This window comes from Panthera uncia, chromosome D1, assembly GCF_023721935.1.
Source record: "Panthera uncia isolate 11264 chromosome D1, Puncia_PCG_1.0, whole genome shotgun sequence".
Taxonomy (NCBI): Eukaryota; Metazoa; Chordata; class Mammalia; order Carnivora; family Felidae; genus Panthera; species Panthera uncia.
Window position 1 is genome coordinate 74,282,798 of NC_064808.1, and position 22,813 is coordinate 74,305,610.

The 22,813-nt window shown below is 35.4% G+C and overlaps 1 protein-coding gene across 2 annotated transcripts; it reads right to left on the reverse strand.

Annotated features, from left to right (window-relative positions):
* Positions 1-1,280: 1,280 nt before the first annotated feature.
* On the reverse strand, positions 1,281-22,515 carry FAM76B (family with sequence similarity 76 member B). 2 transcript variants are annotated; one of them, XM_049620454.1, is made up of 10 exons: positions 21,770-22,515; positions 20,885-20,949; positions 19,960-20,014; positions 18,771-18,926; positions 16,796-16,995; positions 13,234-13,281; positions 12,966-13,046; positions 12,168-12,300; positions 9,373-9,474; positions 1,281-4,805 (listed from the first exon to the last, which is right to left on the reverse strand). In XM_049620454.1, exons 1-10 carry the CDS (start codon positions 21,854-21,856, stop codon positions 4,716-4,718), a joined length of 1,017 nt encoding a protein of 338 aa, XP_049476411.1. In that variant the 5' UTR covers positions 21,857-22,515; the 3' UTR covers positions 1,281-4,715. The 2 variants fall into 2 exon arrangements, with proteins under 2 accessions (XP_049476411.1, XP_049476402.1); XM_049620445.1 differs by having other exon boundaries at positions 1,282-4,805; positions 12,168-12,303; positions 21,770-22,514.
* Positions 22,516-22,813: the final 298 nt, after the last annotated feature.

Here is a 22,813-nt window from a genome sequence, read left to right on the forward strand (position 1 = left end):
GATAGATTCCTAGAAATTGGATTGCTAGGTCAAAGCATAACTATATATGTAATGCTGCCAGCTCTTAAAACTCCATAGGACTATTTTGCAATGACCATCAGGAATGTCGGAGAGTGTGTTTCCCTACAATTTTGTTAACAAAGTATGTTGTCAGGTTTGGAATATTGCAAACCTATAGGTGAGAAATGGTTAACTTCACAAACTTTTATTTTTGATTTTTTTTTTCTTATTATGAATAAGGTCATCTTTTCACACGGTTAAAAAGCATTTGCAGTTTCCCTTTGAATAGTCTACTCATTTCTCTGGCTCAGTTTCTATAGGGCTGTTGGTCTTTATTTTAGAAACAAGTCAATTATTATAGTCAAAATACAGTTCTCAACCCTCTAATCATGTAACTTCTCAGCGTGTATTTTTTTCTTGAAAAGTAGTGACTAGCACAAAAATTCCAACACAGTTATACCAGAATCAAACAGGAGAGAAAAAAACACTGGGCTTGTCATCTACTATCCTCTTGTCAATTAAAAAACAAATTCTGCACCTTACATGCTGAGACATTGCTTAGAATTGAGACTTTTCTCTGCCCATAAGCTTGTCTTCTCCATCTGACATCTAATGGATGATGTTCATCCAATGGATAACCTCTTAGCTCTGTCTCACAGGACAACTATACACGTATCTCTGTAATACTGGTTTTCAGTTGTGTGGCAAACTGTCTAGGTACAAGTCACTTAAGCCAAGCTACCTCAAATTCTTTTTGGAAAATGGCAAGGCATTCATAAAAGTCAGTACTCAAGTCATTTACCACTTCCTGCTCCACTTCCCTGGCTATAAAATAAAGCAGTTGGAGAAAATGATACCTACAGTCTTTTTAAAGCATTAAATTATCTGGTCTTACATCACTTCCTTTCCAACTCTAGTAGAGACTACCCAAACTGCCTTGAAAATGTAGTTCCAAGTAATTTTTCCAAGTTCATTCCCCAATTCTTTTCAAAATTTCCTCTACTTGTTATCCCTGAAAACTTTTTGTGCTTTGTTTTATATACCACTTGTTTTCAGAGTGGGGGCATTAAGCCGGAAACATCAGCATTACCTGGGAGCTTAGAAGTGCAAATTCTCGGGACCGATCCCAGATTTATGGACTCAAGAAATTGGGGCAGAGGCCCAGCAACACGTGCCTCACAAACCGCCCCCCCCCATCCCTCCCTGTGACTGATACATGCTCAAGTTTGAGAAAGCAGTGACTTACACTAACCTTAACCACAATTCTTACATTGCCCTTGCTAAAGCTATTAGCTTCTTATTACACCTTATAATACCAAGGTTAAGTTCCAGATATTTTTTCATGTTTATGGTCTCCCCAACTGGACTATAAAGAATCAGATCCTTAACTCAGTTCTATCAAATAACATTGCCTGGTTTTAGTCATGTTCCAAAGTTTGCAAAACCGTAACTACCTATGGCTTTATTTGCTTTATTGTTACCTTGAAAATATCTCAGTATCTCAGTAAGAGTTACCTGAAAGCAGTCTTACTGAACATGCAGCAAAACTAAATGTTTGCCTCAGCCAGTTCTCTCAAATCTGCTGTTGTAAAACCTCATTCTGGGAAAATGTAGATGGAAGCTTACAGGTAGGCTCAGTAATGGTCCTCTAAGATGTCCATGTTCTAACCTCTGTGAATATGTTACCTTATGTGACAATAAGGAATGCAGAAATGACTAAGGATTTGAGATAGGAAGACTCCTGATCATCCAGATGGACTCAATGATGTCCTTGAGAGGGATAATAAGAGACAGCAAAGGGAGAGAGCATGACTGAAGAGAAAAGACATAATGACAGAGGTAGAGGGACTTGAAGATGCTACACTTTTTGGCTTTGCAGATGGAGGAAGGGGCAAAGAGCCAAGGAATGCAAAGAACACAGTTCCCAGAAGCTGGAAAAGGCATGAAAACAGGTTATCCCCTTGAGCCTCCAGAAGGAACCGTCCTGCCAACACTCTGACATCAGCCCAGTGAGACTGATTTTGGACTTCTGGCCATCCAGAACTGTGAAAGAGAATCCATCTTTCCTATTTTAAGCCACTAAGTTTATGGTATTTTATTACAGAAGCAATAGGAAACTAATACAAAACTTTTTTGACAAGTTTTTATTGTGAAATATTGGATTTAGAAAAAAGTACAAAATGTCAACAGTCAGATGTGTACAAGTACAGTATTTCAATAGTCTATACATGTGAACAGCTTACCAGGTTCACCGCAGAATGCATCTTGAGACCAATACAATCTAAAAAGGACTGCAATATTCACAGGCTATTAATACATAAATAACTTGGGCCAAAACGACCCTCACTGGTAAATGCTAATTGCGGAAAACGGGCTAAAAAGCACAATACGGCACACCATAGTATCTCCTTACAGGTCCACATTTAAAGAGTATCAGCTCATTATGTCAATACACTACAGATCCAGGACTGGGACTCAATTACTAGTTTATACAATTGCAAAAAAAATTAAGTTATAGAATACGGTCATGGAATAGAGAGATGGTATTTAATTAGGACTAAATACTGTGAAGCCCCTAAGAGGCTTTAGCCTTGGAATTTACAAAGCTTAATCATTTAGACTGATTTTCAATTTTTAATCTGTTTTGTAAAAAAAGGGGAAAGGGGCACCTTGTTTTTTAGTAGCAGCTCCAACAAGTTATAGAACTATTACATAATTTATTTTTAAAATCATAATGACCTCTGTGGACTGATAAATGGCTATGAAACCAGAATATAAAACGTTATAAATTTTAAAGAAAGGTAATGAGTATCTTACGAATTTAGCAAATCCTGCAAACATTAAAATCTGTGTTAAGAAGGCATTACCTACCATTGTTGAGAGTACTAAATTTAGGAAGATTATTGCATGAAGAGCTCATAAAAATAAACTGATTTAATTTTTCCAAGTCCGACTGATTCAATCTTTTTGCTATTACTTCAAAATTACCCTAGATTACATGTTTTCACATTGGACAAAGAATTAATCTGGTATCAATGTATAATGACAAGCTATAGGAATAATCTCCTAAAACACCAGTTATCTTAAAAACAATTATAATCATCCTGTGTTCTGAGGAAAGATGATCTTTGATGTGACATTCATAATCATTGTTTGTTTAAAAACAACTTAAAACTAATAAATTTAATAACAGTTTAATTAAAACAAATTTAGCCTTGCCCATAAATTCCTAAGAGAAGGCACTCTCTTCCACTCTATACAGTATATCTAGCAATGCCTGTTGCTTTAAAATTGAACTAAACGTCTGAACTGGCATTTATTAAGGAGGAGATCAATTCCATTAAAGACTGGAAACCACCGGATCAGAAAATAATTAGTCAATAACTTTACATAACCTATCCCAACCTACCTTAACCTTTAATAGACAATTTTAAAGACTCTGATATAATTTTTTTATAAATAGTGCCTGTATCTTACAGTAGATTCCAATTTATTCAAAGATAATCATGGATTGATTTAAGTTATTTAAATTTTTCCAGATTTGCTTTAAACTTACAAATCAAGTACGGTGTACATAAATATTAACTTAGATAACCACATATTATAGGGAAAGCAGATATATGGACCACTGCAGAAAAATTATAAATTTTTAAAAAACTTTTATAAAACAAAAAGAAAGCAAAATATGTAACTCACAAAATATGAACATGAAGCCATAGGACATAAAAAATAAAATTACTCTATCAGAAACGACTTAAAATTAAATCTTTGGGGAAGTATTTTTACATAATTCAATGAATTCAGTGACCAACAGCTTCTCATATCACACACAAACCACAAAATCATCTAGAGTCTATATGCATTATCAGTTCTTAATGCAAACTCAAACATTTTACTAACAACTTTGATTTCCTTTTGAAATAGGCTTCTGTACATATGCATTTATATACAAACATTTATTAAACATGATTTTAAAACAAACTGTATGTACAAAAGATCGGCATTCCTATAAATAAAAACATTAGGTGGCAAAAAGGCACTTGTAAGTAAAAATCTACAGTAGTTTGTACAAAACAGAACACATTTTACCTTGGATACTGTACAATAAACATTAATTCCTATATGAATAATGAAAATACCAGTTTACTAACTAATGTTAATGATGTAACTTTTAAAAACATATTTACATATATTCTGAAGTTCATTTAATAAAAGCACCATGATTTTCTAAGTTCATGTTGATGCAAAGTAAAAACACAATTACCAAAAAACCAGTGTTCACCATTTTCCTTGTTTAAAAGTTTTTGTATTTCTAAATTGCAAACTTTTATCTGAAATTAGCATAGTGTAAAACACAAAACAAAACCAACCCAAACCCTGCTGCTCTGACTTCTGAAAACCGTAATCTATTATTGCCTGTTGCATTTTATAAAGAGCACTACTCATGCACTCCTTTACAAGTGTTTAATACTATTGCTGGCAAAAAAGTTCCTGGATATCAAATAATTAAAAAGTAACTTCAAACCAGTTGAAGTTTTATTTGAACGTTTTACAACTTAAAAAATGCTGTGTATCAGTTACAAAAGTGAATAGGAAACACGCCAATTCATTTGGTGTGCAAAAATATTTCTCCACTACACAGAATTTAAGGGCTTCACAGAATTTTTTTTCAAATGTACATTTTCAGCAGAAACACTACATGAAAAACTACTTTCTCAAGGGGATGTTAGTACGCTTCCACTTTTGTCAAACTTTTTACCCTTTGACAATGCTGCGACCTGTTTGAGTAGTTCTCTGTTTTTGGCCTGTGGGAGACAAAAACATTTAAGATGAAAAATGCTTGAAATATTAAGTCACACTGAAGAATACTACTTATTTAATGCTGTTCTTTTCACTTATAGAACAAGATTTCATTGAAGCACTTAAAATAAATGAAAGAATTAGTATATTTAGGTTCATCTCTTTAATGTTGGATATGGAGAAGGAAAATTTTAGATTGGTTTATCATCACCCCCCTTTGTAAAATGTCAATGTAAATGTCAAAGATAAAATCAGTTAGAAAAAGGCAACTCAGAGTGAATCCATTTAAAAGAGGGCCAAATTTTAAATAAGGAAAACATATTTAGTTCTTTATCTAAATGTAAATGAGATATTTACATTTAAATATCTAAATTTTACATCTTTATCTAGATGTAAAATGAAAACAATGAAAATAAATTTTATAATGACTCAAGTGATGATTTGGGAGGAATACTGCCCAAAAACTGTACAAAATCTTTCATATATTTACCTATTTATAGAATAAGCATAAGAGGTCCTTTTTGCAAAAATATTCACTCTTTATCACTTTGCCAATTTTCTCAACCTAATGCTCTTCAAACAATTTTTTTGAAGCACCCTGTCTGATCTTATTTGTGTTCCTTTAATTGCCCTAACACTCATTTGGTACTGGTTTTGACGTAATTTGAACATTTACACACCATCACTGTTTTCAGATTTGTGAAAGGTTGAAACTTTTTTTTCAAAGATTCAAAATTTCACTTTGCCCTCAATCTGAACTGTTTGTGCACATCATGCAAATGTTCCACAGACCACTGACAAAGACACTGTCCTTGAAACAATGCACTATGACAATCACCAGTGTTTAGTGAGGAGGAATGTGTAAGGAGGGACGACCTTCAAGTGAGTATTTTCACATTGACTGCCTTTGCCTCTCTTAACTGTGGAAGCACAGGTAATAAGGGCCCTCCATATCTACAAATACATTCATAATCAAATACCTTTGGAGTTTTTCAGCCCAAGTGTGGAGAGTGTTGACAGTGGACTAGAGTCTGAGCACTGCCCTAAGAACAAATTTTTTTCTCTGGTTTAGGGAGGAATACCATTTATTCTCCTTCACAAATCTCAAGATTTTTTATTACCTAGATATACTTTTTAACCTCGGTGCTTCATCTTCTCTAATTTGGCCTCTGTAGGGCAAGAGAACACCCTGCCCCCTTCTCTGTGTCCCATCTTAAACCAGTTTTATGAAACATACACCTTTTCCAAGCTTTGTACCTCCACTCCCCCACTTTTCTTCAACCAAACTCTCCCCAATTAATACCTATTACCTCCTAAATGCAAATATTCATAGAACTATCTCGTATTTGCGCATCTAATCATTTTTATGTTCAACTGCATATACAGCATTTCTCTAACAGTTGTTAAATAAGATGGTAATTAAGAGTTTCAATTTCAAATTCAATTTCAATATGAAATCTAGAAAATCATAAAGAATTTAAAAGGATTTTTGTTTTTCCTTTAAAATTAAACAGTTTGAGAAACTCAGAAGACAAATAATGAGAATGTCTGGTAGTTAGTGGTAAGTCAAGTGAGTATGCCAATGATCAACTGGTTTATTACTCGGCTGACCAGTCTTAGCCACTGTTATTAGTTTCAAATTGTTTTCTTTTTATTGTTAGCTACATGTTATGTAACTTATAATTATAATAGACTCTTGCTAAGAACAGAAATCTTAACAGAAAATTTAAAATACAGATTAGTGAAGGACATAAAGAAAATTATGTTTGCAGATGTGCCTCAAAGAGATTGCCATCAGATCTACGTTTTCTTTATGCAAAGCCTTTTATATTGACATACCAAATCATTAAAAAGTTAATATTTGAATTATCTTTCCTCAGTCATCAATGAGAAGCAAACACAAAAATTAAAGAGTTCATAATTTTCATATTCTAAGTATGAAACACAAGAACATTAAGTGTTGAAAGCAGCTCTTCCTTTTAATTTTTTAGCAGCTAATTTTCACTTTGCCTTTATATATTCGGTCTCCTAATCACATCACTAATAAACTTAGTTGCTGATAAGTTATGCAAGAAAAAAGCCTTTAAGAAAAATAAATAGTGCATCAGTTGTTAAATGGAGACAAGCCCAAATGTGTATTATTCTAATTTAGGTACATTAAAACATTTTATAATGCAACACTTAAATATGTATGCATTTAAAATTTTTATCCTAATGTTATTTCTTTATTATGCACCCTGAAAAAAATCATTTAAGACTCTTAACAAGTTAAGCTAAAAATGTTTAGAAACACTAGCCTAAAGGAAAGACTATCTGAAATCATACAGATTTTGTTACAAAAACTCGCAGTCTATTTTCTCATATGTAAAACAGAAATGTCACCACCCCGAGAGGAGTTGAAATAACTAACCAAATATATAAAACACTGAGCCTAACACAGAGGCTGATACATAGTAGGCACTCAAAGCTTGTTCCCTTTCTCCCTTTATTAGCTCCTCAACAAAAGGTAGAATTTTTTATTTGGTAGTCTTTTTAGACAACTTAGGTTGTTTATTTTGGTATTTTGCATAATTTTGCCTTGTGACGCTCACTGATTTATTTCCCAGGTTTGATAATTAAAAATGTTTTGAGAATTATTAAAACAAAGTAAGTCTTCTGCTACAGGTTCAGTATTCTATCACAAAAAGATAAGAAAAATAGTTAACTATATTTACACACCTAGGCAGAAAACCCTACTCGTACATGGTTGAAGGGAGTACAGTTAAAAGAGGGCATACAACTGTAACAGAATGTCTCCAGCAGTAACACAAAAGATATAGGGAAGTGGTCTGATAACAAGGATTAAACAGAAACCTGAGTGACCCGAGTTGGTGGGAACACAGGAGAAAGTACAGTTTAATCTGAATCAGAAGATGTACGTTTCTACGTCAGTTCTAATTATATGACCACCATTTCATCTGTAAAATGGGAACTCAAAGTTACTGTAAAGAGCAAATAAGACAGCTTATGTAAAATCATGTTAGAAACGTCATGCTTCTATATAAACATCAATTGCTCTTCTATTATATAAACCTCAGCAACCGACCAAGAAAAGTTAGGCTTAAGATACCAATCAGACTAAGATGTCAAAAAGAAGGTCCTCTGTGCTTACAGCAGGAAAATAAAACAACAAATTGCTATTTTGAACACTGAGAAGTACTAAGTTTTATCATTTTATAATTTATCAACAGCTTCTGTTGCCAGGTTATCATTCAGTATTAATAACTGAATGAGAAAACTAAGAATACCATAAAGCAAATATTTGCTGGTGGATGATAATGTACGAGAACCCTAATCATATGGGTAATTTCTCAGGACAGAGGGCAGATGGACATTTCCATAAATCAACACTCATTCAACAAATTATTTGAGTGCCTACTATGTGCTAGGTTGCACACAAGGTTTCCCTTTAAAACTCTTTGTAAGATCATTAATGTAAGCATTAAGACTAGGGCTATCACTCAAATTTCAGCAGGTTCCTAGATGCACTTTACAATTTTATTCAATTTAAGCTACCTTCAAAGAAGTATGAGGAATTACAAACCAAAAGGTAGGAACAGCACATTTACCCTGATGCTACAATGATTAAAAACCCAGGGCAGTATTAATCCTTTCCTTCTGAAGCTGCACTTTTCCATCTGCAGTCTATGAGCTGGCATGCATCCTCTATGCTTTTATGACTTAAAACTACTGAACCTTAAAAACCCTGTTACCCAAAGATTAATTCTAGAAACGTCAGAATCTATAAATCAACAGAACATGTAATTAATTTAGTGTGGTCTGATTTCTAAATTTACAAAACCTAGGTGCAAAAAGGCTTAAATAAGGGAATAATCCGTGTCCCTGCTGGATGCTCTCCATCTCTGCATGCCGGATATCAGATACTGCCGTCTTTGTCACTATGGGGACCCTTGGCTTCACCATTCAGTTGTACATACACTGAAATCCTCCTGAGTATGCTTATCTTGAGGCTGGCCTTGGCCTAGATCACTAGAAGCTGCCCACTGCGGCACACAGCAGAATCCTACTGAACACCTTGAACATCAGTATGAAGGTTAAAGTGCACTCTTTTGCCTTTCATCACTGCATGTGGCATAAATTTCCTCCACTTGAGGTCCCTAAGAATTGGTTTTGTATGCCCACCTCCCATTATCTGGGAGAAAACGGGAAGAATGCTTATAAAACGTACTAAAGACCTTATTTTCACCTTAGTTTCATGAATCCAATTTTTAATTTTTTGCTTTCACCCAATGATCAATTGAACATACTCCATCGGTATCCTCGTCTGAAAACCCTGTATCAAGTTTAGACAGAAGTTTTCAGAATTAACAGACTGAATCCCCTATCAAGTGATTTCAAGCAATAACACTTAAGGGGAGCAGGATTAAGAAGTATTATAAAACCAAGATTAAAGTTGAAAAAGCACCAAATACACCTAAAATAGGGACACCAATACCAGTCCAAGATATTACACTATTAATTATAAGTAAGGTTAGCCCTCCTTGCCTAACAGTTTACATAAATGTTATTTACCTGAAGTTGTTCCACAGTTTCTTTGTGAGCTTTTTCCATACTGTTCATCTTTGTTCTCAAATTTGACTCTTGATACTGAAAGTCCGCTTTTAGTTCGGTTAGCTGAGAGATAAACAAGCATATATACATAAATATGTGTGTATGAAAGTGTAATATATATACATGCACAAACACATTTTCAACATACTTCATTATAAAATCACAATTCATTACAGAAGTGGAAAATGTTAGCAGTTTCCTGAGTCTTATAACCTATTTAGAATTTGTTTTGTGAAATGAAAGCTAGTACAGTGTATTTTAATGGTAAGATAATACCAAACTGTCAGTAAAACTTTTGAGAAGATGCCTCTTTTGTTTCAATTTAAAGATGGTTTCACTGGACATAGAGTTTGGCACCTACTATGCCAACAAAAACGTTTAATGGCCAATACCGGGGAAAAATGCTTCAATGACAACATACTTCATATTATACATAAGCAAACTAAATGTTAAAAGTGGTTTCAGGTTAAAATATTCTTTCATGAACAAAAAGGAAGGTTTCACACTGGGTGAAGTACAAAGAGGAATGGTTCTATCAACCATAAGCTATACTGCTTTTACTTTAAAATTTATGTCCAGAATTATGTACCTAATACCACCTAAGACTTGAAGAAAAATTAAGAACAAAGCACAGAAATACAACTAACACGGAATGAGAAAGAAAAGGGAGTTACTTTAAAATTTTGGCTAAATTAGACAAATTCAAGAAAAAAGTCAGTGGTTTGAGAAAGCTACATTCTTTTCTTAAGTATCAGTGGCATACATAAAAATACAAGATATTTATGAGCTCAAACTAAAAAAATAAGTCCATATTTTATCATTTCGTTATCAGAACCATGGAGAAGAAAACTTCTGGTTATTTTCAAATGGTTTTCATTACATGAGCTTTAAAGGTTTGCACTTCTGTTTTGTAATTAGCCAGTAACCTCAAAGATGTGTAACAGCAAAAAGAGAAAGGAATCATGGTGTATTATATTCTTATTGTCTGAATAAAAGCCCTTGCTTTTGCCAAATTCAAAGAATAACTGAATTCTCTCTCTGTTTTCTACATTAACAAAGGAATTCCTGTTCTGAAATGTCAATTCACATCAGATCAGCTAAGATAATTATTCTTGTCACTCCACTGTGTGTTGCCTTCAGATTATGAATTTATGGAAGATAAGAATCAGGTCTTATTTATTTATTCATCTTTGAATCCTCATGATTTAGTACATGGCTAGCTCTAGAAGTCACTGAATAAAGTGAAATAAATTCAAGAAAACGCCTTGGTTATCTTACATTTACATCATAAGAAAAAATAGCAAATATGTAGTTATTTTAGGCTAAGAATTATTATGTTTCTTAGGACACTATTATTTCCTTTCCTGTTAGTGTTTTTGTAAAAAAAAGGAATGCTAACAAAAGCAGAAAACTTCCAACAAACTGCACTTACATACAAGAGTCATGCTATGGAAAAAAAATTTCAAACAGTCAAAATTCCACAATTCATTTGGAATGTTTTATAGTCAACTTACTGTTTCATTCAACTTTTACCTAGATTAATACAGATAAATCTTTATACAATAGCAATGTCTCTAAGATTTTGTGCATAAAATAAATTTCCATAAAAGCTCAGTAATTCAAAAATTTTGCTAATTAACCATAAAAAATATGACAATCATTACTATCCTATTTTCAATCTTACATCAATTCTAAATTTCATATACTGAATTTGCTTAAAGTAAGGTCCAAATGTATTAAGATAAACTTAAAACTACTAACCATCATGGCATAGGAAAACTGTAACACAAAAGTTGTGAAATGCCAAAGGAAAAAGTTCAGATTCAAGCAACACTATGGATACTCAGAGACCGATAATTCATACACATATTTATAATCGTGTCTTGTTCACAATTTTAAAAGGAATACGTTTAATGTTTTCCTATTGCACAAGATGTTTGAAGTAAGTCAAATTAGATAGTCTAAGAGTATAAACAAGTACAAAAATAGGTTCTGCCCTCAAAGATGACCCAGCATCAATAACAGCAGCTATGAACACTCAACATGTGGCAGGAGCTGTTAGTACTTCATACTTTCATGTAATTGTAACAACTATCTCATGAGATGGTATCAATATTCCCATTTTTAAAATGAAAAAAAAAAACAAAAAACTGAGCACCAAAGATGTGAAACCATTCTGTTCAAGTTCACACAAAAAAAGTGTTATAACTTTTCACTAACCTGACAATATATTTGATATTCTTAATCTAACTGATAAACAAAGTCCTAATAAATACATTTACTTCCTATAAAATGATCTTAGACACCTAACTCTAATCACTGACTACCACACAGGAAATTCCCTTTGGAATACTTTTCACCAGTTATTTGATCTGGAGTGAAATACATACATGATTAGTATGTCAAAGACTCAACTACCCTCTTAAATCGTAAGAATTCACATAATATTTCATTTACATGTCATTTCCAAATGAAGACATCAGGCCTATTTCTACACTACAGGTTTAGTAAAAACTAATGTTCAAATATTACAATTCTAATTAGCCCTCAGTTAATTCTTACAACTAAAATTCTGAAAGACCATTTTTACCTATCTTCACTAGATGGCTTATGTTCCAGTTTGGCTTCTGTAATGTGTCTCGTAAGAATCATACACAATAAACATTACCAAGTTATTGAGGTCTAATAAAATTTGCAATTACCCAGCAAAAGTCAAGATGTAAATCTTACCAGGCTTCAATGAACCATGTCCTTACCTTTTTATCTTTTTCTAAAATGGTCTGGTCTCTCTGCTGTAAGAGACGTTTAAGTGACATCACTTCTTCTTTCAGTTGACTTATAAGGACAAAATTGTCTGTTCCCCCACTATCTGCTGACTGATTTATAGAGCTACTAAAAAGAAAAAAGTAAAACACAGTTAAATGAAGTAGAAGGAAAATTAGCAGGTGTTCAAATTGCATAAATTAGACAATTCCACAAACATCCTTAAGGCTAATGCAAAAAAATATGTACCTGACAGAAATGGATGCAACTGGCAAATTACCTTACTAATGGCACACATTACATACACCTGCAGAAATATAATTCAGTATTAGCTTTTAGGGGGTCAATACTTCTAGTGTAAAGCAATAGGCAGCCAATTTGTACAGTAACATCAGCAAACTTTTGGCTAATGAACTAAAACAAACTCACGCTCCTAATACTTTAAATTTAAATACATTTTCCAAGCAGGTCAATTTAAAATATCACATTAGATTTGTGTTTCACTGAAGAATAATTAAGATAAATAGAATGTTCTATTCAGATGTTTTCCTTTTTTTTCTTTTTTCAAAACCCAAATTTATTCCCCAAATAGAACAACAGTTCAGTGCCACTTGCTTATTGCCAAAATTAAGTTAAAATTTTTAACGGATTATGGTTACTCTTCTAGGTGACTCAAAAAAGTCAATGTAGAAGATACATGTTTCTATTCTTTTACCTAGTAATAGCTGGCAATCAACCATAACTGTTCAACTAACTTGAATTTTCACAGCGCTAAAGGAATTCATTTTTACCTATCTCCGTTAGATGGCTTAGATTCCAATTTGGGCTTTTTCTTTGGAGTTTCATTCTGAATTGCTGCAGAGGATTTATGGCTGAAATCAAACATTAATAACAATAATTAGAGTAAAAAGGGCAGAGGCAGCACCTGATAATTCTTCTTCCTCTAAAATATTACCGATCATCGATTTTTTAAAAGCATAAGTAACAAAGTTAAAGGGAAGTCACGTTAAAAAGAAAATACGTCTCAAAATACTTCAGAAAATATGTTAACATATTTACCTCTGTTTCCACAGTCCCTGCTCTTGTTCTGGACTCAGATTGCTGATTCTGAAAAATACATAAATGACATCTAACAACAACATTTATTTAATACATCTATGCTTAACAGCATTCTTCCCAATGGACTCAAATTACACAGGTTTAGAATTTTTTTATTCAGAGAAGACATACTTAAGTTTTCAAACTAAGATAATATATGTTGAATAAATCACATTCTAGTGAGATAACTTCTAATCAAGCAAGTACTACCCATTTTAAATTCTTTAACAAAGGTACAGTTATAGGGATTAAATTCTCTTCACCAGGATAAGGTTCTACAATTATAAAGTAGGACAGTCATCATACTTAGGCTGCCCTTACTACTTCAGACAGAAAATATTTGATCTCTAAAGTTAAGGCCTTCTTAATAATTCTGTATGAAGATTTCTCCTTTGGAGTAACTCCTGTTGCTCAGAACAGTGTGTCAACTTGAACCAAGAAATGTCTTAATTTGTTTCTTTCCTAGTTTTCCTTAGAACCCTTTCCAAAGTCTCTAGATCTTTCTCTGGTCAGTACTCTGGAACAGTCATGCTGAAAAAAACTGAGAAGTTTCACAATAAAAACGAATTTTACTTTTACTTACAATTAAATGCTGTATTATGAATTCTTTCCCAATATGCCATAACACTAATAACCACTTTATAATTCACTATGAATCCTACATGCTTTTCTCCTGTACTTGTGTATCAGCCAATCCTGCACTAACCCTTCGTTTATTGATTTGTGAATAGAGCATCTCCTATGTACCAGATGCCACATATTTATACCATGTAAGGCGTTAGAGAAGACCTGGGCTGTGTGACATTTTGCCAGTTACTTAAAATTCCTGAGCCTTAGTTCCCTCATCTGCAAAATGGTATGATATATACCTTATAAGTGTATGAGACTTAAATGAGTTTACGTACATAAAAGCACTTCATACACTACTTGCGTATATACAATAAATACAAATACGTATATACATTTGTGTGTATAAAATCCACTATTGTAGCTGTAGACGTTTTTAAAGCAAAAGTAAAAAAAGAAAAAGTCAGACTATGTTCTTTAGAATCAGTCATAAGATAAATACCAAGTTGGAGAAATAATGCCGTAATTCTATAAACCTGAGTTACTCTTTATTTGTGGCAATAAATGGCAACCCTACTGAGGAATTCAGTTGCCATTTCTTTTACAAATTTAATTATAAGCATTAGCAAACCATATAGCCACACATGAATAGCACTATCCAGATCTCCAAGTGATCTGGAACAGTTGGTGTGTTCCAATCACATTAATAATGTGAGAATAATCACATTAATAATGATTTAAGGAAAACACTTGGAATTCTCATCTTTGCTTTCTGAGATGGCCATTCCTGGATCCAGACTGATCTGTTTTTGTTGTCCTCTAACCCCACCCATTACTATATATTACAACATGTATGCTCCTCATAATTGTTCCAATCTAGTGAACTTAAAATAGGATCTCACAAACGGACTGCCTACTCAGCAAATGGTCTATGTCCATCAAATACAAAACAGTATTTTTATTTCTTAAGCAATAAAAAGGAAAAAAAAAAATTAAAGGTCAATACCATCCTTATTACCTTTACTTTTGAAACCTGTTATTTTTTCAAAAGATGAAGTTACTGTCACAGAATGATTTTTATAAACATACTCTCAGTGTGTCCTATCACATGCGAAGAAAAATTTATAAAGGACAAAGGAAAGGGATGCTTCAGTTGAGTTTCAGGAATATATCATTATGACAGTTATTTTGTCATATGTTTTCTTAAAAGAGCAGAAAAAAGATGTTCATTTTGTTCCCTGGGATATTCTGACAGAAACACCGTAAGATTTCTTCAGAATAGCCAGATTAGAAGTCACTACGCACTCCACTATTGTGACATCCAGAAAGCACGATGACAGGGTAAGGCAAGTGGAAAAAATGCGACTGAACATCACTACCTCAATAAAACCTCGTAATAAATGCTTGCCTATAATTTAAAATCAAATCTATTAGAACTATATTATATTCTAAAAATATCACGTATTCTTAAATGTTGTAGGCATCAATTTGCTATAAATGAATTTATGTTTTACCTATCTAGACCTTTAAAGACTCACAGAGAATTCTGGTGAAAAATAAATTCTTCCGAAAATTGGTTATCATGTCACTGTTTTTTCCATTTTGATTTGTATTTATGTTGTAATACTCTTGATTTTTCCATGAAGACTAAAACCACAGTTCAAACAACTTTATACTACACACATATTACTACAATATAACTTTTTCCTCCCAAGGCATTTTAAAAATCAGTTTAGGGGCGCATGGGTGGCTCAGTCGGTTGAGCGTCCGACTTCAGCTCAGGTCATGATCTCACACTCTGTGAGTTCAAGCTTCGTGTAGGGCTCTGTGCTGACAGCTCAGAGCCTGCAGCCCACTTCAGATTCTATGTCTCCCCCTGTCTCTGCCCCTCCCCTGCTCATGCTCTGTCTCTCTCTCAAAAATAAATAAAAACATTAAAAAAATTAAAAAAAAATCAGTTTATATTCAAACAGAATTCCTGCCTATGTGTTTTGAAAAAGAACAAAGTACTACTAGTTTAAGAGATTATTTTTCATACACTTTTGGAACCTTCACGATTTAGAATGCTTCTATCATGATCACAAATGAGTCTTATAATTTGTTCTGCAAAAACATTGAACGTATGTATCCTAGTCACTGGTTTAATTAAAACAAGTTACAAATTAATGATAACTGATAAACATAACTCCATATGACTGTGATTTGTATTTATAACTGTAAACATTTTTACAAGTAAAATCCTAACAATTATTTAAACAAAAAAAGAATATTGAGGTCTTTGATAACATAAACCAATGAAGCATTAACTAACTCTGGTTTACTTGTATTTTGACTTCAAATGATCATAATTTTATATAATAATTCTTTAATGCCCTACCTATATTTTTATGGTAAACAGCTAAACACACTCCTATGTATAATTTTATACAGGCTTACCTCAAAGATACTGTGGGTTCAGTTCTAGACCATGCAATAAAAAGAATATTGCAATAAAGCAAGTCAAATAAAATGTTTTTGTTTCCCAGTTGCACATAAGTAATGTTTATACCATACTATATAGTCTATTAAGTGTGCAATAGCATTACATCTGAAACAATATACATACTTTAAAATATTATTGCTAAAAAAATGGTAATGCCATCTGAGTCTTCAGCAAGTTATGAATCACTGATCACAGATCATGAGATAAAGCTGTTGGAAAATGGCTGCCCATAGACTTGCTCAACAGGAGTTACCACAACCTCTCAATTAGTAAAAAACAGTATCTATGAAACACAATAAAGGAAAATATAATAAAACAAGGTATGCCTGTACACTGAATAAAGTAGGGAAAAAGCCCTAAACTCAAGATGCTTACTATGTACAACGGAAACTAGTGTCTGCAAAAAGTTAAACACTTATATACGCCATTAAAATGCCAAGAGGATTTTAGAAAACATGACTTCAAAGTACTTACTTGTGATGGCTACTGCTGTGACGATGGTGATGGTGATGATGGTGGTGATGATGTTTTGAATGATGCTGGTCTTTCTCAGTAAGAGATGAAGAAGATGAGTTTGAATGTGAAGATCCCAGGCTCTTCCTCTGTTCTTTTGTCTTCTGTAAAACTCTCTTGTATGATAAAGTACAGAGCCAGCATAATAACTTTCCATCAACCTTTTTAAAGAAAATACTTGTATTAAAGGTACCTCTAAACTGAGTATAAGTGAAAGCAGGTAAGATAAACTATTCAATTCCTGTGTGCACACTCGTGTTCTCTCTTACACACACACACTGAGATTGTTGCAAAATGGAAATAAAATTAGACTTCACTGAAACTTCAGAAAACGCTTGTTTGGCATATCATAAAATTGGTGAGGATGATATATGGACCTCCATTAGTTTTGAAGTGTTTTTTAATTTGGAGAAACTTTTCTTATTACAAGGAAAAAAGCATAAATTGATAATGTGCTTCAAAGATCTTACCTAAGCACTGGCCTGAATTCTTAATTCACTGTGTATTTACTAAATGACACAGTAGTTCCCACCACAGTGAAAACTGTTAGTTTTGGAAACAAGGAGAGCTTAAATGACATATACAGTTGATTCTCATTATTCGCAGGTTCCTATTTGCAAATTCACAACCTACTTGCTAAAATTTATCTGTAATCCCCAAATCAACTTACAGTGCTTTGGGGATCATTCGTGAACATGCACACAGCAGCAAGAAATTTCTGTAGCCGGAGAGCAAATGTTCCCTGCTGAAGTTTAACAAGGTGACACTCTGCTGCCTTCTTTCAGCTCTTATACCATAAACAAGTGTCCTTTGCATGGTCTATCTAGTGCCATGTTTTCTGCATTTGTGCTTTCTATTGATGATTCCACTGCTTACAATGAACCCCAAGTGTAGTGTTGAAGTGACGTATAGTGCTCTTTAGCACGAGAAGGCTGTGATGTACCTTATGTAGAAAATACACATGTTGGATAAACTCCATTCAGGCATATAGTGCGTTTGCCATGACTTCATTTAATCAAACAACAATTTATATCAAGTAAGATATCTTTGAAGAGAAGTATTCACAAAACAAGATTAAGTATTGATCAACTAATCACAACGTTGTGACCACAGGCAAGAACCTAATCCTGTACTGCCCCCTTAGGAGCAATAGTTCAATATTCGTTAATTCAGTGTTTGCAGCAACTTTATAGAACCTAACTACCACAAATAATGAGGATCAACTGCACATGTGTCAAGCGGGAAAGGAAGAGACTTTTTTCCAAAATTAAGACTAAACCTGTAGAAAAAAAATTTTCTTTCTTCTACTTGTTCACACAGTAAGTGGTGGAGGGACATGTCTTACAACTAAGGTACAAATACTGCTGTGGAGGAACCTGGGGAGGAACCTGCTTCTCAAAGAGACAGTCATCCTCCAAATCAACTGAAATTGACAGACAACAAGAGGCCTGTGTGAATGCTGATCAGCAGAGGAATGCCACAGGCATACACATACTTTTTAAGTCACTGTAGGTAGAGAAAAACAAACAATGGTTGAAAACTAAGCCCCGAATCAAAAGGCACAAGACTAACTTTGAATTACACATGTTAATGTGCCATCAGGTATTTTTTCACACCAGCAATTTCATGCAACCAGCAAAAGGGTAAGTAGCTGAAAGGATTTAAAAGCAATTAGTAATTCTGAACAAGACGTTGGATGACCAAATGGTACAGAACAGCCATCAGAGAATATTGTTTCAACATATAGTAATCTCAACTAATCAACACACATTGTACGTGATGCAACAAGAAGAAAATGCACTGTCCCTACTCTTCCATCTAACTATTTGTTTTCAGGGACCCAAAGGACACATCAGGTATTAGTGCATTCATCACAATAACTTCCCACCTGTGTGGTGTTTTAGTTAATTCTCAGAAGATATCATACTATAAATACCTTTCTTCTTCCTTCCTCCTTTCGATCAAAAGCACACTGTTGTTTGCACTGTTCACAGGTCTGAGGTGGTCCGTATTTTTTTTCTGAATTTGTACAACGCTGACACTTTGTACCAATAAATGCTGCAATTATGTTACAGTATTGACAAGGCTTAGGCTGAAAAACAGATACACACTTTTACTACATTTGCTCAGTAAAACATAGACCAGTATACAATATATTTCTGGGACTAATTAAGGAAACAAGTAAAAAAATTTTGTCAGGTATGTCGCCCTCTCATATTTAACAACATTTATCATGTTTCCTATTTATGTATGAACATTTATTTTTAGAGTCATGCAACTTTTTCTTAACTCTATTAAATAGTTACATAAGATCATGGAAATGTATTTATGACTGAATAGTATATCATATAATATAAAAGCTACATGTGACAAAGATCCCGAAGACTGAAAATAAAGGTACATACTGATACAAAAGTTTCCTATATTCAGCATTTAGGAGAATGAACTAATTTCATATCCTGGTTAGCTTAATTACTCTTTCATTTATTAAAAAAAACACTTAACAACTTCTTCATCTACAGGTAAAGATGATGAAAAGAATATATGTTATATGTGAGCTTTCAACTTAAGAACTGGCACAACCATATTCAACCTAAATTATGATAAACATACCTTGATTTTCTTTGATACTCAAAAGACAATTCAGGATTTTACAGAAACTTAAGGCCAGCACTTTGGGTAACCATGACTTTACTATACTAATGACTGTAATGTAAACATAACACAAAATTTCTTCTAGAATAATGTCAAGATTTTGTGAATAAATGCCTAATTGTGCTGTTATGTAAAAACTGTCAGAGGTTCTGAAGAGAGGATAAAAGTGTGATTATGCAAACTTTAGATAAGTGGGTTCTCCATAACGAAAAGTTTGTTTGCTATGTTTGAGTCTTTATGGAATAAAACCATAAAGTTCACGATCAAATTCAATATACACGTGTCCATAAAATGACTGTTAAATGTTGTCATCTTCCAATGAGACTATCTACAGAAAACTTCTTTCCTGAAATATTTCAATGTGTTGAATGTTTAAGGACATAGCAATACATATTTTTTACAAGGTCTGTCTTTGTGAAAAATGTTGACTAGTAACAATAACAATATATAAAAATGTAAGACATACTTACTGTGCCAAATTGCTTCACATTTTGAGCACACTTCTTACATATTGTATTAGTTTTGCTGAAAAGGAATTGAATATAGATGAGCAAATTTACATAGCTGAGGTAATTAATACACCACTGGACTAAAGCAAATATAGTTTGGATCTGACTGTTTGCTTTAGTAGTTCTTAAAACTTACTCTAAAATAGACCAAAGATCTTTTTAGGGATGTGTATTATCCAAATTCAGTCCTTATTCATTAACTTTAGATAAATGTCTTTATACATTTTTATCATATATTTCTTGGTATAGAAAACAAAACCCCCCAAAATCCTCGTGTTTTCTATCCAGTTCCAAAATCTTCACGTTTGCCACCATTTATGGACAGCATCACATCTCCGTGCCTACCTAACCTTCCTCAGGGTCTTGTCCACTAGGATGATGCCAGGATCCACACATGAAGAAATTATTTGTCCTTCTCTTTAGGCTACTCTCTTGTATGTGCCCCGATCCTTAACAGGAATCACCCTCTTAAAAAGTATGTACTGTTCTTCTACTGGTAACAAGTTACTAGATTTCACCCTTGGAAGGTAGTTGGTAATATTATAGACCTTTCCTCATGTCCATGTCATCACTAATGTTTTGTCTTTTTTTTTTTAAGCTTCATAGTAACTGTTTGTATTTCCATTTTTTGACAGCAAAGCTGTACACTTTCCATGCAATCATTTATTCTCCCTCTCTTCATGTCTAAACTGAAGTCTAGGTGACAAAAAGACCATTTTTTGGCAACACGGTCTCTCTCACCACACATAAACGGTTTACAACTTAAAATTTAAGAAGCTAAACCATCATTTAAGAACACTTTAATACAAATACGGGACGACAACCCCCAAGTGTTCCTTACAGACAGTGCTGTCTTTAACAATCAAAAACTGTTCAGTATACAAACCTCTCTTGTTGAAATTCTGATCTGCAGTAAGTACATTTTACAATAGGATGCGCAATCCGACATTCCTGTAATAAGACAATATATTAGTATCTATCTCAAAGTCCCAAATTTCACTTTTCCGGTAGAAGATTATTACACAACCTAAACATCTCTAAAACATCAACAATACCTGTCCCCCAACGGACCCAATTGAGTGATTTATCATGTAAGTGGTCAATTACAGCATACTTCCTTAGGGAAGGCATAGGTGTCTTTGTCTTTATTTGATGTGGGGGTAATGCTACAAATAAATTAAGAAAGCTGTCAGGGCCGATTTCAAGGGTTGGTTAAATGTGAAACTACTTAATATTTTGCACCGTTGCTCACAGACAGCATCCCGGCTTTAATGGGATGGGAGGAGCTCCAAATCATAGAGCATTCTGTCCCCAAACCAGTCGCTTCGCTTTCCTGGACAGGGAAGAAGGATGCCATCAGCTTTGCGGCTTCAGGTTCCTAGCAAGAAAGTGCAAAAACCGTCCCCTGCCTCCCGGTGGAAGGAGAGGACAGACCAAGCAGAAAACCGAGATGAAAACATCTCCACCCCAGGGTCTCTGCGGCATAGACAGGTGGCTGCCTCCTCACTCAGCCCCACCCCTGAGACCCCTGAATGTTGTTGGGGCCCGGCCCCCTCCTGGGACGCCTTGGAAGAGGGCAAAATTTGGTCTTCCTCTCAGGGGCCTTTCCCGTCTGATGCCCACGTCCTCGGATAAAGGGGTCCCGGCTGAGGAGAGCTCCAAGCTCCGAAGGCGCCGGCGAAAAGAGCCGGGCTGCAGTGCAGCGGACACCCAGCTCCCTCGGGCTCCGACCAAGGAAACCCCGCCCGCCCGCCGCCCAGCGCCCACGGACCTTGCAGAGCTGCTGGCCCTGGGAGAGCTCCTCGAACGGATAGCGCTGGGTACACTTGGTGCAGGCATACAGGGCCGAGGCCGCCATCCTGCTCCTCAGTCTCCTCCTCTCTTCCACCGCAGCCCGCTCCGAGGCGGGGCCCTACGGGGAAGTCGGGCGCCGCCGCTGCCGCCGCCGCCCGGGCCGCGGGCTCCTCCTCCTCCCCCTCCCCTGCCTCGCGCCCACCAGAGCCTCGGCGCGAGAGCCCAAGGCCCTGCGGTCGACACTGTCTCCCTCCGCCTCCACTTCCGCCCCCAGCCCTCTCAGTGACGCCGTCCCAGCAGCTCCCGCTTAGGCCCCTATAGCGGCGGAGGGAGACGAAGAGGATACTTCGATGCGGTTTAGCTGCGCGGCAGCGGATCCGCTTCCTTCTCGGCCTCCCTTCCCCATCTCGGATTGGCTGGGAAGGCTACTGCGTCACTCGGTCGCTCCTCCCAACCCCTAACCCCGGGTACGCAGGGAGCTCCCACAAAGGGAGGAAGTTGCTGGCCAATGACAGCCCGACGCTATCAGCGCGCGAAATCCGCTTCAAACTCGCCCCGCCCAAAGCCCTCAGTAGCTGTATCTAGCAGCCAGTCGCAGGTTTGAGTGAGAACTCCCCAATCCAATTGGGCAACTGTTGACGGAGGTTTACTCTCTGCCTCCAGTCTTTTTTTCCCCTTGACTTCCATTGGACCAAATCACTAAAGCCCCTCCTGATTCTATTTGTTATTGGCCAAAAGCTAAGTACTTCACCTGGAGAGGCGTCTCTGAGTGGGGCTCACGCTCTCTCCGGCGTTTAGTTCAAGGGAACTGATGGAGTGTTTGAACTTCGCATTCTCTTTCATTCAACTTCAGTCATTCGATTCAATTGCCACTGGAGACACCACTGCCCCAGGCCCATGTTTCCTCCTACAGGAGGCCCGCCCCTTTTGTAGAGTGCCGACAGAGCGGTCCGGTGGCCGGCAGGATCAGCGGACCCCACAGCTTCTGCTTTGCGCTACCTTGTGACGTCAGCGAGGGAAG